Here is a 16,562-nt window from a genome sequence, read left to right as displayed (position 1 = left end):
TAACCAGGGGGAACAAACAGAGGTTTCTGGGGCCATGAGGTCTGAGGGTTCTGGAAAACTCGACATCCACATGCAAAAAAATTAATCTAGGCATAGACCTTACACCCTTCACAAAAAGTAACTCAAGGTCTTCCTTGGTGGCGCAGTGGTTGGGAGTCCGCCTGCCGATGCAGGGGACACGGGTTCATGCCCCGGTCCGGGAAGATCCCACATGCCGCGGAGCGGCTGCACCCGTGAGCCATGGCCGCTGAGCCTGCGCGTCCGGAGCCTGTTGCTCCGCAACGGGAGAGGCCACAACAGTGAGAGGCCCGCGTACCGAAAAAAAAAAAAAAAAAAGATCAGTGGTTGCCAGGGATGGCGGGAAGGAGGGATGAATAGGCAGAGCACGGAGGATTTTAGGGCAGTGAAACTATTCTATATGATACTACAATGGTGAATACATGTCATTATACATTTGTCCAAATCCATGGAATGTACAACATCAAGAGTGAGCCGTAATGCAAACCATGGATTCTGGGTGATAATGATGTGTCAATGTAGTTTCATCAATGGTAATACATATATTACTCTGGTGTGGGATTACCCTATATTTATTACCACGTTGATAATGGGGGAAAGCAATGCATGTGCGGGGGGCAGGGAGTATGTGGAAAATCTTACTTTCTACTCAATTTTACTATGAATGTAAAACTGCTTTAAAACATAAAGTCTGTTTTTAAAAGTTATAATCAAAACATGTTATTCATAAACCCCATAAATATTTAGATTATAATTTAGAAGAAATTGAAGCTTGGGAGAGCATGGACTTTCTAACCAACTTAAGAAAAACATGCTCAGAAAACTAGTAACTCGTTTTTGCTTTTATTCTCCCGGTAATAATAAAACCAGTGCTCCTTTCCTGCAGCTCCCTTTTTCATTACTAGAACGTATGTCTGGCCACTCTAAATGGTGTTCAAGACATGGTGTCCTGCTTTTCTAGTGGGGAGAACAGAAGTGGCTGACCTCAGGTCTGTTCAGCTCCTGCTTGAACCGCGCACATGTGTGGTGACACCAAGGCCCAGCAGTCTCTACCAGAGGCCCCTCCCCTCTGAGCTCTGGCTGGGCCTTGAGTCGGGGAAATCAGCAAGGAAACAGTTACTGTAAAAAACATCGGAGACACTGTGCAGAGCATCCAATAGCGCCTACAGTGTGCTTCATACAGAGCAAACAGCTCCAGAGATGCAGGAGAAACATTTGGGATGGAGTTATCCTGGTCCATTGTTTTATCATAATTTCTGGGTAAAACTAGTTCTTACACTCTTAAACATTCTTGCAAGCTGATAAAGAGGGAGGTTATTCCACATCAGTGAGGCTGAAGGTGGGGAGTTGGGGGATGAGGGGAAAGGATGGGCCAAGGGCTGTGGATTCATTCATTCTGCAAGTGCATGTATCCAGCAGTGAATAAGAAAGACAAGTTTTCTGCTTATATTCTACAAATAGGGGATACAGACAATACACAAAGAAGCAGATTACTTAATGAGATGATGTTACAGCAGAATAGGACGATCTGGTGGGCACGAGGTGGGGATTGGAGGGCTGCGGATTGGGGCAGTGGTACTTTATTAAATGATCAGGGAAGACCTGGGAGTGGGCAGGAACCTGAGGGAGAGTGAAGGTCCATGGCTAAAATGTGTGGTCCAGCCCTAGAAAGTGCCCCTGATTCCTCTGGAGGACTCATTTATACACTGAAGTGGCAGAACAGGTTATTTTGGACCTGTTGGACCACATTGAAAACTGTGGACCATTTTTAAAGTCTTTATTGAATTTGTTGCAATATTGCTTCTGTTTTATGTTTTGGTTTTTTTGGCTGCAAGGCATGTGGGATCTTAGCTCCCCGACTAGGGATCGAACCCGCACCCCCTGCACTGGAAGGCAAAGTCTTAACCACTGGGCCGCCAGGGAAGTCCCCAGCCTCCTTCTTGAAGAAGGACACAAATCCTTCCCTTCTTTGGGCCCGGGTACCCGGTAAGCCAGGCTGGTGCTGCTCAAGGCTGAACAGACACAGGCTCTTGGGGTGATAGTGCAGGCATTAGGGCCAGAGCTGATCTCTCTGACAGTGTGAAAAGGATGAACCTTCTCGTGGATGTTCCCCCCCACCTCCCATGCCCGCCAGGCAAAGCTTGTGTTCCTTCATGTCCTCCGACCCCTCCTCAACTCACAGGGATGTGAAGCCTCTTCCAGCTCCATCCAGAGGAAGAAAAACAATGGAACTGAGCGACGACCTTGACCAAAGAGAAGAGGTGAATTCCTGAGGGCACTCTGGGGAACAGGAAACAACCAAAAGGGGTGGTGGTGATAGGAGGTGGGTAGACGTTTGGCGATAGGATGGACTGGAGAAGGCCGATCACGTGAAAGTTCTGGGTGTAGATGAAGCAGGTGAAACAAAGTGCCTGGGGTAGAAGACCCATCTGTGAATTTCCACTTGAGGATGCTTTAAGGTGAGTTTTTCAATCTCAGCACTACTGGCACTTTGGGTGGGAAAATGCTCTGTGGCTACCAGTGCATGTGGAATGTTTAGCAGCATCCCTGGCCTCTGCCCTGTAGCAGCCACCAGTCATGACAATTAAAAATGTCTCCAGATATTGCCAAATGTCCCCTGGTGGGGGGCACAAGATCACTCCGAGTTGACAACCATTGCTGTAAAGATTTCAAGAGGCAGCTTGATCCTTACGCAAGGAATGGTTTCACACAGCGGTAAGAAATGGTCCTATACATATTTTTTGACCACGTGGTCAACCAGAAGGAAGACTTGCTTTTGGTAAATGGCCTGCTCTATGCTTCCTTCTAGTGCTAAGTGTCTAGCAAGGTCAGAGCACTGGTATATTAACCACGGCTCATTTTGATCACTAGACCATCAGAAATAACAAGGTCTCATACTCTTCCAACGCTTTAAATCTCAGTCAAAATTACTAGTAGACAATAAACCTGTTCTTGTGGAAAGGGGTTGAAGGAAGTCAGGACACAAGTTGAGGCTCCAAAGGCCCATTCTAAGGTTGTGAGAGTTGGATGCTAAGAGAATGGGAGCTATTTCTAAATGAGTCTAACTCCTGAATAAAACTAGGGGAATCCGAACTCTAGCCTGAGGTGTATTTGAGCTAGCCCCACGCCAGTCTCTGTCAGGATCCTTAAGTCCATCCCAGCATCTGTACAGTGTTCCCTGGGAGTCCCCTTCCAAATGAACACACTGAAGAAAAAGAGAGGGAGAAGCGAGTGGAAAGGGAGGTGGGGAAGTGGGGAGGGAGAGAGTTTTTCTTGCTTTGCTGAAGCCCAGGCAGGCACGCGTGCTGGCTGTGTATCTCCCTGGGGGAGCCTACATCCTGGGATTGAGGGAGTGGCCAAGGTGCCTTGTTTCCTCTCAGACTGGACCACACTGGAGCCATCAAGGAGGTGAGGTGCTCAAGGCCCTCCCTCCCACCATCAATAATAGTGCTGGAAAATGGGCTCTGTGATCCTTCATTCTGTCCCTGAAAATTCTTTTCCAAGGACATTACGGCCCACGAAAGAGGGGAAAATGAGCCCCATGTGGTTCTTGCCAGTGCGAGGAATCTAGAAAGAAATAGAATTTTTAGTGGTTTGTTAAGATTATAACACAGATTGATCCCCCCTCTGTGAGACCCTGAAAGTGGTCCAGCAGCCAAAACTTGGACTTCCCTTCAGTTACTACTTCTTCATTTATAGAGTTTTTCCTTCCTTTTTTCCCTTATTAACTATTTTTGTCTTAAGGTCCATTGCTATTACTTGTGACTTTAAAGAGAAAAAACATTACCTGTGTGGTTTATACAAAGTTTAGGGCTATACTGTGTGTGGGAAGGCAATTAATACACATCCATCTAGGTGATTCTGTTAGATCAAAGTTTGATCCTAGAGTCACTGAAGGTTTGCAGCCCAGCTTCACCTATGAGCAGTGTGACCTTGGGTCAGTCAGGACTTCTTTCATGTCTTACCTGAACAATGGGGATAAGAGTACCCACTTCTTGGAGTTGTTAAAATTAAATGTGATAACATCCGCAAAGCATTTAGCATGGTGCCTGGCACTGTTATTAATACATATGCAAATGCAAAGCGTCATAGGAACACGATACTCAAACTATTCTAAGGGTCAGCATAATCTCAGCCCCAAGAGCCGCCAGTGGAATTTCAGATTGGCCGTGAGAGTCACTGGGTACCATTGGCAGACCTAAGGAGAAGGGTTAAAAGTGAAGGCAGGAATGAGAAATGATTGCAAGATGGAGAGAAGAGAGACAAGAAAGAAAGAAAAAAAACAAAAACAGAGGCACAGACAGGTGGACCTTTTAGAACACTGCTTACTCCCAAAATATTGAGCCAGGCACTGTTCATTCTATGAGGAATAGACTGTCTGTGCTATCAAGAGACACAGTCTCACAATCTTTTGAGAGAGACAGTCGCATGAATAGAGAAAGGTGAACTATCACAGAGAGGGTAGAGGTGAGTGGAAGCACAGAAGGGCAGCCAACCCCGGAAGCAGTGGGGTTCAGGGTTACAGAGTAACCTGTACAAGAGTGGAGACCTTAGGAACATCTGAGAGAAGAGTACAGTGTTTTCAAGACATGGAGGTAAGAGCATGTGTGCAGGAATTGAAATTCTGTACAGCTGAAGGTGAAGTGTGGGGTTAGGCATGAAATGTATCCGTTATCTAGTCATGCTTTAGGTATTTGTTACGGACACACGGAGGATACTGTAGAGGAAAAAAAGCAAATTCCCTCTTCTCAGAAATATTATTATTATTATTGTTGGCCACACCACACGGCTTGCAGGATCTTAGTTCCCCTACCAGGGATTGAACCCAGGGCCATGGCAGTGAAAGTGTTGAAGTCCTAACCACTGGACCGCCAGGGAACTCCCAGAATATTATTTCCTAGAGAGGACAGATGACAAGCAAATACAAAACCAAGTAAACATAAATAATCAAGGAAAGTTCTATGAATGAAAGGAAACACTGGTAAAGTGATAGAGGATGGGTGGGTGGGAACCCAATTTAGATAGGGTAGTCAGGGGGACTTCTCTGAGGAGGTGGATTTCAGCTGAGTCTAAAGAATAAGATGGAGCTGGCTGTGCAGAGAGGGGCAGACAGACAGGCAGAACAATCAAGATGGTGGGAAGCCCCAGTTCAAATGCTGGAGACTGGGGGCAGCTGGGGGCGGTGGGGAGTGAGGTGGGTAAAGCAGAGATTGGCACTGATATTTGCTCCAGTAACCTTTTGATGGAGAAATCTGAAGGGGGGAGACTGCCCCCAAGAGGATGCAGGAGAGGCCACAAGTTTGTAGAGACCAACTGTAGTGAAGATGCACGTATTTTTCTTTTTTCCTGCATCTCAGCCAGAACGTTGCGCTAATTTCCAAATTCTGCCTAAAACGTAGGATTCAAGTATCACCTCAAATAACTTTTCCTCCTGCAGGCCAAGGTGGAGGTGGTTGAACTATCGGTAGGCGATTGTAGTGGGATCAGTATCGAGGCTGTCAAGCAGAAGGAGCTTTATTTGGGGTCTTAAGAATTGCAATTCGGGAGACACAGATTCAGGTAAAACTCAAGAGTGTTCTGGGGAAGAGAAAAAGCCAGGAGCTTATACGGACAAAACCACAAGGTTATTAGAGTTGTCTAGCAAGAATTGTAATTGATTCTCAATGCAGGTAAGAAAATATTTGTCCTGAAAGACTAGGCTGTCACGAGTTATTTTAGGGTAAGGGTCCCAATAAGCAGATAGGCTGTCTGGAGTTATTTTAGGGTAAGGGTCTGATAAGTATCCCGAGCTTCTGGCAGATGTCCTGAATGCCTGCTTTAAGACAGAAAGTGGTCAGCTTAGAAGTGCATAAATCACACTTCCCCAACGGCCTCCTGACCCCATCTTAGAGAACTCTCTTACCGACTCCATTTTGATTTTCCTTTCAGGTCCAGGGGCTGACAGCCTCAGGGGTCATGGCAAAGAGAATCCAGGTGACCAGGGCGATAACACAACTTTTACCGGTGCCTTGCACACAGAAGAGGGAGAAGACTTGAAGTGACTTTGAAGGAGATGAATTCATGGCAGACAGAATGGATTCCACCAACCTGGAGGAGTAGCACAAAGGCTAGTGCTTTTTAAAGACCTCTAAGTAGTTTATAAGGCTGGTGTTAGCAGTAGCTTTCTCACCTGTAAAATGGGAACAATAATAATTCTCTGACCCTCCCTATTCCCTCTGTAAACAAACAAACAGAAAGACAAAAAGTCTCACTCATCATCCAGTTACACGAAGAGCTAAGTCTCAATCCTGCAGTTGCCCCACCAGCAGTGCACCCTGAGGGGAATTCAGGATGAAGAAAAACAGTATGAAGCATTTTGTGTTTTGGATACATGGCCCCTAGATAGTTAAGATGCATATCTAAGGAAGAATTTCAATGACCCTAGATTCTTGGATCTTCCCATATTTGGGAAAGCACTAAAATCATTAACTTGAAATATACTCAATATATATATATTTTTAATGATTAGCAGTCATCTTTAACCAAGATGTATGCTTAACTACATTTCCTAGATCAAAAATTCATATGCATACATATACATATATATGTATACACATGTGTGTATATATATATATATATATATATACTGGCCCCTCCCCTATCTCTTCGTAATAGTTCCGCATAGCTGAGAGGTTTATCTCCCAGGCTAGAGTCCCTAGTAAGGTACCAGAATAAAGCTGAAAGTCACTGCCCTTACGTCGTGCGTTTTTTTTCGTCCACACCTACAGCAAGACACTTTAAAGGTAGAGAAGAAAAGAGAAAGCTGTTAGGTTCAGTGAAAGCCCTTTTTAAGTCAACAAGTATTGCAGGGTTTCTGCAGGGCACACGTATGTTCCCAGCCAGGCTCCATCTGGAGGGAAACCGTGCCTTCCAACGCTGCCCAATGCAGAACAACATCTAAGGCTGGGCGTTCTAATTTGTAGCCTTGGGCCTGCGGTGGGGGGCGGGGGGGGCCTAAGGATGGAGTAAAGTGGGGGCCGGAGCCCCCAGGTGCGTTTCCCTGTGGCGTCAGTCTAGAGAAGTCACTCCCAAAAGGACATCTCTAGAAGAGCAACTGCCCTCAGGCCTCGTCCACCGCCACGTTCTTACTTCTAGAAAAAACAACAGGGTCACGTCTAACACTCCCTTCGCAGATGCTGGAGCAAAGAGAAAAATCTCCAGGATTGACCCCACCGGGGCTACTTGTGCGGTACAAGCCGTTGCGCCAATGCCTGTCGCCGAGATTTGCGAACCCGGTCGCGGAGCATTGTGGGGCTGGTAGTCCAGGCTGGGGCACGGCTTTAGACCATTGAAGCCATAGAACTACATTTCCCAGAAAGCCCCGCGCTGCACAGACGCGGACCTAGTACGTCACTACCAGACTTCCGGCAGAGCCGGGGGCGGGACCGTGGCGGAGGCTGGAGCGGGGCGGCGGGATGCAGCGACCCGGGCCCTTCAGCACCCTCTACGGGCGGGTCCTGGCCCCGCTGCCCGGGCGGGCCGGGGGCGCGGCCTCTGGCGGAGGAGGGAGCAGCTGGGGCGTTCCGGGTTCCCACGTGCAGTTGCCGGGACGCGCGCAGTTCGGCGCTGGCGGCACAAGTACAGCTGGCGGGGACGCTAACAGCGTCTGCCCGGCCCCCTCCACGATGTCCAAGGCCGAGGAGGCCAAGAAGCTGGCGGGCCGCGCGGCCGTGGAGAACCACGTGAGGGTGAGCAGCTCAGGACGTGGGGCGCCCGTGCTCGGCCTGATGGGCTCGCGCTCTGGGCACTGCCGGTTGCGCCTAGTTCCTGGCAGGGAGGGAGCTGCGTGAGAGGGGAGGGGGTACGCATTTCACCCGCCTTGAGACCTGCTCCTTCAAGGCCTTTTAGATGTGGAATCGGTTGGGGTCGCGTTCCCTAAAGTTGTGTTATCTAAAGACTGCTTGCAGGCCAGATAAGTTTGCAAAGTGGAGCCTGGTGGTGTGTGTCTGATGTTTGGAGTGGGCTTAGTAGGGACTTAGCGTGTGGCTTCCTTTTCAACAAATAAGAGACTGGGACTGCGAGAGGTCTTCACTCGCTTCACTGCCCTGGGAAGTCGCGGGGGGGGGGAGGTGATTTTAAAAGTGTTTTGACATTTTACTCCAAGAAAGTGCTTAGCTGGGCGCGCACCCGCTCCTGAGTGTACTTGTTGGAGGGAAGAGGAGACTGAGCCAGAGGAGAAACCCAGGCTTTAAACCTCCTCCTTTTGACACTTGAAGTCTGGAGGACCCTCTTTAAGGTCGGGATGTGGAGATGGTTAGCTCTTACTTGGCGAGGTCGTGGCCCTACTTGTTTGCTGTGTTGCGGGTGTGGTCCTCTTGGGTGGAGTCTTTTAACCCGAGCGCCTTTGCTGGCAGCAGTCAGTTATCTTAATTGTAATACCGGCGGCCAAGTGGAGTATCTCTACCCTTAGGTGGAGTTTCCTTGACTTTATTGGCTTTTAGTCTTTCTTTTCTGCTTCCTGGAAAGTGGTATCAGATTCTCTTTTCTCTAGTGATGGTTCTTTATTCTTTACATTTGGTAATGCTTTCGTGTACAAAGTTATTTTGCCTAGATAGATGTTTGATCCTCCCACCGCCTGGCTAAGTGGGAGGGGCGAGTGTGGTAACCTTTGGCTCAGCGTGTTCTGTCGGAGGAATGACCAAGGATCCTCCAGGACCCAAACCGAGTGACTTCCGTTCCAGTGCCCTTCCACCTGTTACACAGCTGCTCTGTTCTGGTTTAATAGTGTGGTTAGCAATAGGATTTTCTGTGGGGATTCACAGAGATAATGTAAAATGTGTAATCTGGCTCTCCTTTTGGGATTCACGTGCCTCAGCTGCAAAATTGGGACGGTAAGCTGAAATTTCAAAATGCCTGGATAAAGTGAGTCGTAATGGATAAATGTAATGGATAAATGAGATCTATACAATTAGAAAAGACCCCTGTATTACATTTCCTGTTAACCTATTTGCATTCCTGTTTGGTGGCACGCCCCTCCCTGACCATTGTTTTATTATTATGTATTTGGTTAAATTACAATCTGCAAGCTCCCACCTTAGGCCAGAGCTGCAAAACACTGGATTCTGGCCACATTATTGCGTGAAGTTACCAGGCAATCCTGGGGAGATCGTCATAGGCCTTTTGGGGGCACTCACCCCAATCTGTTACACGCACTTTCCTTTGCAAACTTCTTTTCTGAGATGCCAACACTACTTGAATTTTGTATTTTCTGCTTTGTAACTTTGTTTCATTCATTGCAGGTATTTGTTGAGTGCCTGCTATGTGTAGATAGTTGGTGTGGTGGTCAGAAATGTGGCTAAAGGGAGGAGGAGAGGCTGGTCCTGGATACTTTGCAGACAAGATAACTTAATTCAGAGCCACAGGTTTATTGAGCATAGTCCCGCACCTCACCGTCAAGGCTTAGCTGCTCTCTCCAGGGGGTATCCTATCCTTTTTTCCATCTAAGGCCGAGTTCCTTTAGCACTTCATGTCTTGAAATTGTTTACTTTTTACACAACCCAGGCTTGGCTGCTCACCCCTCCAAAGACAAGTGTTGGTTGGAAAGAAAAGGTTACTTTATTCTGGAGGCCGGCAACCTGGGGAGAAGGCAGACTCCAAGGATCAACTCCAGGGGAGAAAGGGGAAGTTAATAGCAGTTAATCGTTTGGGGAGGGGGCGTTCAGAGTCTTATCTTCCACCGAGTGCAGACTTTCTTCTGATTGGTTGATGGTGAGGTAACTGGGTGATGGTTAGCCGGAAGTCTTGCCCCCAGCCTGAATTTCCCATCTTCCACCTGGGTGGGGCCTTAGTTCCCGTACAGGAACTCAGAGTTGTATTGTTTTGTATATTCCTTGAGAAGGAACCGGGACCTGTCGCAGCACCATTGCTTCTTGACTGCACCTCCCTGGTTTCTGCAGTCCCTTCCTTCCCTGATTAGCAACTGTTTGAATCTGCCCTTTGGGACTCAGGGGAGGTCAAGGAGGCTGAAAGAAGCCTATTTCCTACAAACAGGAAGCGAAGGACATGGAAAGGATTTGTACGGGAGGACGCCATAGGGTCGTGCTCCGTTTCATACTCACTTGTGTAAGTTTATCAAGCTAGGTTGTGTGCGAGGTCCTGTTGGTTCCACCTTTGGAATGTTCTTAGAACTGACCCTTCCTGTTGGCCTGCCAACTTTCCTGGTTTAGGCTCTCCTCGTGGCCAGAAGATTGCAGTTGCCCTTATCTCGTCCCCTCTGTCGACCACCCAAGTGGTGCATTATCGTCTTCTGAAACTTTAATCTACTCTTGTCACTGTGCCCCTCAGGTGGCCTCATCCTAACCTCCATAAGACACATCAGGAGCATCTATTGTAAACCAGTACTGAGGCAGGTGGAGGGGATACACAGATGAGAGGCTCTAGTTCTTGTCTTTACGCCCACAGTCTTGTTTCCTTCTCTGCTCCCTTCTCTCCCATGTACCAGAACATTGGAAAGGACAGACTACTGGCATAGAGTGTGTGTTTTAATATCAAAACCCTTGACCAAGAGTGCTTTTTCTTGTCCGCTGCTTTTGCCTATTAAAATCATATATGTCCTTCAGGGTTTGGTTCAAAGGCCATTCTTCCTTTCCGTTTTTCCTTAGTCTTGTAGGGGAAGCAGTTCTCCCCTTGAATTCTGTAGCACTCCACACCTCTTAGGTGCCTTATGCCTCTTAGTAGGTGTCTTTATGGTCTAGTTATGTGTATGTGCGTCTGCCAGTTCCCTGAAGGGTAAGCTTCTGGAGGGTAGTTAACCTTATTTTCATTCAGTGTTGGTCACAGTGGGGCCTTCCCAGTAAATGCTTGATGAATTATGCGGAGTGTGGACACGAATATGGAGGTTGTGGGGTGAATCTCCCTAGCCCATTGGTGACTACTTACATTTTCTGGGTGGGTGGAAAACTTGGAGAGTTCTCAGCTGAAGCCTTTGGGTAGCCACCCGGGACTCAGATGTGCCTGTTGCAGGATGGGTTACCATGCAGGGCCATGCTCTCCTGAAGGTCCCTAGCCTCCTTTGTTCTCTTTGGAGCCTGGTTTTAGCTTTTTGGCTGGCTTGGCTTGAAGGAGTTGGTGGGCAGTGGTTCCAGTCGGTCAACAGAAGAGGTTACCCTACTGGACAAGGTGACCCAAGTTGTGATGTTGCACGTACGACCTGTTGTCAAGTACTGCCATTAGGAGGAGCCTGCTCCTACGGCAGAGCCTGCCTGGCAGCCTTCTGCTGCTGGGCCACATCTGTTTGGCTTTGGCTGGTGCACTGATTCTTGGCCAGTCGTTTGATTGCAAGGTAGCAGGACCACAGGGTTGAGGAGCTTTGGGCCTGGCAGGCCTGTGCAATTCCTGGCCTCTTTCAAGAGCCAAGGGAGGAGCCTTGCACAGAGCTTGTGTGACTCACCCAAGTTCATCTGTGTGCCACCTGCCTGCTGGGTGACGTGAGTATATGGCAGAGTATGGTAATGAGGCATCTGACAGTTGAATTGCTGTATAGCTAGAGCTCACAGCTTCAGGTTGGGTGTGAAGGTCAGGTTGAGCCTACCTAGTCGAGATATTTCCTCGTTACTTGAAGGTTTGTACATTTTCTGATATTCAGCTGTTTTGTGTTGTGATGTAGCATTTACTGGTCTTGAAGACCTTGCTATTGAGGTTTGCCCAAGTAGTAAATGGCTGTTGGATGCATTGCCTTCTTGAGGGCATCATCACAGGTGAAATCCTGACCTAGCACAAGCTCTGTTTGAAGGCCCCTTGGTGTTATTTGGTGACTTTGAAACTTTGAGCAAAGGCACACACCCCTGTAGGATCAGATACTACCTGCAGATTCCAGCATTTCATTGAAAGTATGTCTAATAATCTCTTGCTCATTTCTAAGTCTTAAATTTTTCCTTAGGGTGTTGAATTCATCTCTAAAGTGAGGCTAAGGGCCTTGAGGTCACAAGGGGTTGTTGTGAGATTTGACTTATATTAACATTTATGAATCTTCTTGGTAGGTGCTTAACAGATGATGTTAAGCTTTGGCTTGTAGCTGTTTTGCCCTAAACAGGCAGGAGATTACTCCCAGGAAGTTGCTTAGGAACCAAGCTTCACATTAGTTCCTGACTGTTTGTACTCTGACCTTGTTTTGCCGTTTGTGGTCTAACTGACCTTGGCTGGGCCCCTACTCCGCCTCTGGTCTACTCTGAGGTACCTGCCCCCTTTTCTTAAGATAATAGGCTCAGTAGTAAGATGCCTGTTTCTTCTCCCTTGTACTCAAGGAGTGGCTTCCTATATGGCAGATGAAGACTGTTTCTCATGTTCCCACCTAAGCCTTCACCCTCTCCCCATTTTGTCTGAAGCAGGCTTGTGCAAAATGAACACCCCTTGGGATCAGTCGGACAGATGACGTGATTTGCTGTTCAAGGTTGCTTCAGACTCTTCTGTTGACTTGGGTTGGAGCTCTGGATGGTAGCCTTGATGTGTGTCTGAGGTTCGCTGTGATGCCACCAACTTGATGGGGACTGTGTAAATGTTAAACTTGTGTGAAAAGTCGCTGAAGCCAGAAACCTCTGTTTTCTGCTCTTAACGTTCAGCTAGGCTGTTTTTCTCCTAGGGTCTTTCCTTTCTGATCGTGCTCTTGGGGATGGCCAAAAATCGTTCCGCGTTCATCTGCAGGCCATTTCTGTGAGGCTGACTTAAGTTGCTCTGTGTTGTAAATAAGCCAGATCTTTTGTGTTGATAAGAGGGAGGGAGTGTTAAAAATGAGACAACAGACCCAAAATGGAGTCGCTTATGCCAAGCCCCGCATCACCAAACAATACCTAGTTACACTTTTGGCTCTCCCGGAAATGGAATCTTAGCTCAGTCAATCAGGAATCACCTTATCAGCACTATTGAGGTCATCTGCCTGGTAGACCCCTGCCGTCCCCTCAAGGGAAGTGACCTTACAGTAACCAGCTTGCTTTTTTGCCCAATATAACTTCCTTGTCCCCGCTTGCTTCTTGCTATAAAAGTCTTAATTTTGTACAGCTCCTCAGAGCTCCCTTCTGCCTGCTAGACTGAGTGCTGCCCAATTCAAACTGATTTTTGCTGAAATAAATGCTTAAAATTTTTAATAGGCTTCAGTTTATCTTTTTACAGGAGGAAATGGTGATGTCATTGTCAGGGATGAAAGGAGCAGGGCTCTGCTGAAAATTGCCACTGGGCACCAGGACATAGTACAGCTTTGAGGTTCAGTGATTATGTTTCTGTGGGCACAGTACCTTGCACCCAAGTTGGTGAATTGCTGTTCCTAATAATTTTATAGCTCTAGGAAGTGGGCTGGGGATGGGAGTGAAACACGGTATTAATAAGTCTTGGATTTCCCTCCTCCTTTTTTTGCAGAATAACCAAGTGCTGGGAATTGGGAGCGGTTCTACAATTGTCCACGCTGTGCAGCGAATAGGTATGTTTTCAGGCTGACTCCTGGATGTTTGTGTGGGGTGGTGGGGATGGGGGCATAGCGGAGAGGGAGGAAGCGGGGCACAGCTTGGCACCAGCATTGTGGAGCCTGTGGCCAGGTGAGTGTTTCTGCTCTTCTCTGAGTGGGATTCTTGGGCCTCTTCACCCAGATTTGGGGTTGCCCTGGCTTTGTTTACTCTGCTGAGCTGGGTGAGGAGCTGACTTAGGGTGAGGTCTCCACAGAATCTTAATTGTCATCAGTGGTGTGTGTGTGTGTGTGTGTGTGGCCTCATGGGTCCTGAGGCAGGCAAACCCTCTAAAGCCTGCGGTTTCTCAAGCAAACAAACCGAGGTCGGCGGGGCCAGCGCAGGCTCGGCCTGTCCGTGACCCTGCAGTTGGTGGCTGGCTCTGCAGATGCTGACTTCATTCTGATTTGGGTGTCTCTGGGCTCAGGAAGGGCTCAAGCATTATCAACCCCGGTGGCTGCTGGACAGGTTTGACCGCCCTGCTCTTGTTTGTGAGAACAGAGCCCAGAGGCCAGGCTTGCCTGAATGTGGATCTCCTCTGGCAGGTGCCAAGGGGCTGTGCTCAGGGGACAAAGCGCAGGAATGCTTTGTCTTTAAGGAATGGTTGTGGTGCGGGTGTGATGGCTTCTGAAAAACTCAGCGTTGCCCACCTTGCTGCCTCAGCGCTGAGTATGTGAAGGACTTTAGGGCACAGGGATTCCTGTGGGTTTCATAATAGTGGCATCTGAATCTCCCAAGGTGTGCACCCAGTGATTAAGGAGACTTGAGATTTTTAATAAGACAGTTTTTCCCCGTCGACTGAAAAAAAATGCACAGCCTCGAAGTTGAGAATTATGTTGTATGTGTGTGTTATTTATTTATTTATTTATTTTGGCGATGCTGTGTTGCACGTGGGATCTTAGTTGCCCGACCAGGGATCAAACCTGCACCCCCTGCAGTGGAAGTGCATAGTCCTAAACCATTGGGCCGCCAGAGAATTGCCCAAGAATTATGTTTTATTTGGGGGTGTTAACTGAGGACTTAAGCCTAGGATACAGCCTCCCAGATAGCTCTGAGGGACTGTTGAGGAGCCAGGATATATAGGACTTTTTGCAAAAAAACCCCCGAGCAGTCAAACATCAAAAGATTACAGTTAATTAAAGAAAAACCAGACATCTCAAGTTAGTGAATGTAGTGCTTTCCTGTGTATGGAAGATGCAAGGGTCTGGGCTCAATGAAATTATTCCTTTGATGTGCACCTTAGTCTAGAGCCAGTATCCTGTTTTTTCCGTCCTGAATTCTCTCAGGGGTGCACCGCTTGGGGGCAGCTGCAGTGGCTGAGGGCTTGATGGCTGCGACATCCTTTGTTTACTGAAATGACAGTAGACGTTCTTTGTGTGCATCCCTTAAGACTTTCTTTTTTGTTTCTTTTTGGCCGCATCGTCGGCATGTAGGATCTTAGTTCCCTGATTGAACCCGTGCCCCGGTTGTGAAAGCACCGAGTCCTAACCACTGGACGACCAGGGAATTCCCAAGACTTTTCTTTTTGTTTAAATCGAGTTTTCCCGAAAGGTACAAATCCAAAGTGAATAAATAAACCCTCTTTAACCACCCCCTGGGGTCTATAAATGATTATATTTTTTTTACTGACTGTAAAAGTCAAATTCTAGCTTTTCTCTGTAAAAGCCTATATAGGGAAGTAGTTAAGACTGGCACTAGGCTGCCTGGGATCAGATCCCAGTTCTGCCATTTATTAACTGTGTACCAGTTACTTTGCCTCTCTGTGCCTCAGTTTCCTCATCTGTAAAGTGGGGATAGTAATTGTAAGTTATCTTTGGGTTACTGGATTAAAAGTTCATGTGTACAAAATTCTTTGAATATCGCCATGCACATACTAGCAAACCCTGACCTTGCGCTTTCTGTGGTTAATACTTACCTCCTTAGGCTTTTTTGTCCCTGTCTAGTGACATGTGAAGGCTGTTTACCAACTTTTCAGCAAGGGTGGGGACATAGAATGAAAGGGACATTTCAGTGGGGGGAGGGGTTGGACCTTTTCTGTGGGATTTGAGCAAATGTGAGTACAAGGAAAATAAGGTGAGGAGAGAGAAAAACCACCAACGTGGCTTTTGTCTCCACAGCTGAAAGAGTGAAACAAGAGAATCTGAACCTCGTCTGTATTCCCACTTCCTTCCAGGTATGTCCTGCTTTCCGTTCTGCATCTTGGCAGTTGGATGAATCTTCTGGGTCCCTGAGGATGTAGGGGTGCGGCTCTGGGTCGTGTCCCAGGGTTTTCTGGGCGAGAGAGCCAGGAGCGGGAGCGCAGGTGATTGGAGATGGCTCCTCAGAAGCATGGTTTAGACGTGAATATTTTAGTGTATCTTGTATTAGGCACCACGGAGTACGCAGAGATAACCACGTGGTCTCCGTCCTCAAGGAGTATTATGTCCATTTATAGATGAAAAAACTGAGGCTAAAGGGCGTTAAGTGATGCATTAGAAATGCAAGTACAGTAGTTTGAGTCCATGTCTAATGCTGCTCCACCATAAAATAGTAGGGGCTGGTGAAGGAAAGCAGTGGAGCCAGTTAAATACAGGGAGAGATAAGGGAATAGTAGACTTCAGGAAAGGAGGGAAGAGAGGTGCCGAGACAGAGCCCCATGCCTCACCTGGCTGTTGTGGGGAGGGTATGTGTGTCGTCTCTCATTGGCTTCGTCGCAGGGATCCTGTGAATTGGGGTTAAAGGTTGGCATTGCTGGTGATTTGTGCTCCTGTGATGTTGTGGACATAGTTTTGGACAGCTAGGTCTTAAGAAACTCTCAGTCCTGGAGGCAGGATGTGTCAGGTGTGTGCCCCAGCCTGTCAGAGTAGGGAGTGGAGGAAGGATTCCAGGTAGGCAGGATAGGAAGTTAGGAAGGATAGTGCACGCTGTCGGAGCTGTTTTGAAGTTAAATCTCTTGGAGGCTCTGACAAGCTGCCCGGACACCCAGGGAACTGAAGACAATACCATAATTCCTGCTTCAGGCTAGAAAAGGAGTGGTTTTACCTGGCCTTTCTTGCTTTGGAAATCCTGATGTTCTGAGGAGATGCTGTTAAAGTC

The 16,562-nt window shown here is 47.7% G+C and overlaps 1 protein-coding gene across 4 annotated transcripts in view; it reads left to right on the top strand.

Moving 5' to 3' along the window:
• The first annotated feature begins 7,442 nt into the window (after positions 1–7,442).
• RPIA (ribose 5-phosphate isomerase A) overlaps positions 7,443–16,562 on the top strand; it is a 162,888-nt gene continuing 153,768 nt past the window's right edge. For all 4 annotated transcript variants that reach the window (XM_060309629.1, XM_060309627.1, XM_070046887.1 and 1 more), the window contains exons 1-3: positions 7,443–7,745; positions 13,405–13,465; positions 15,605–15,660. In XM_060309629.1, coding sequence (XP_060165612.1) covers positions 7,473–7,745; positions 13,405–13,465; positions 15,605–15,660 — 390 coding nt within the window. In that variant the 5' untranslated portion in view covers positions 7,443–7,472. The remainder of the gene's footprint in view (positions 7,746–13,404; positions 13,466–15,604; positions 15,661–16,562) is intronic.

The sequence above is a fragment of the Globicephala melas genome, chromosome 12, assembly GCF_963455315.2.
Source record: "Globicephala melas chromosome 12, mGloMel1.2, whole genome shotgun sequence".
Taxonomy (NCBI): Eukaryota; Metazoa; Chordata; class Mammalia; order Artiodactyla; family Delphinidae; genus Globicephala; species Globicephala melas.
Note: the sequence above shows the minus strand (reverse complement) of the source record. Positions and strands in the feature narration are given on the sequence as shown.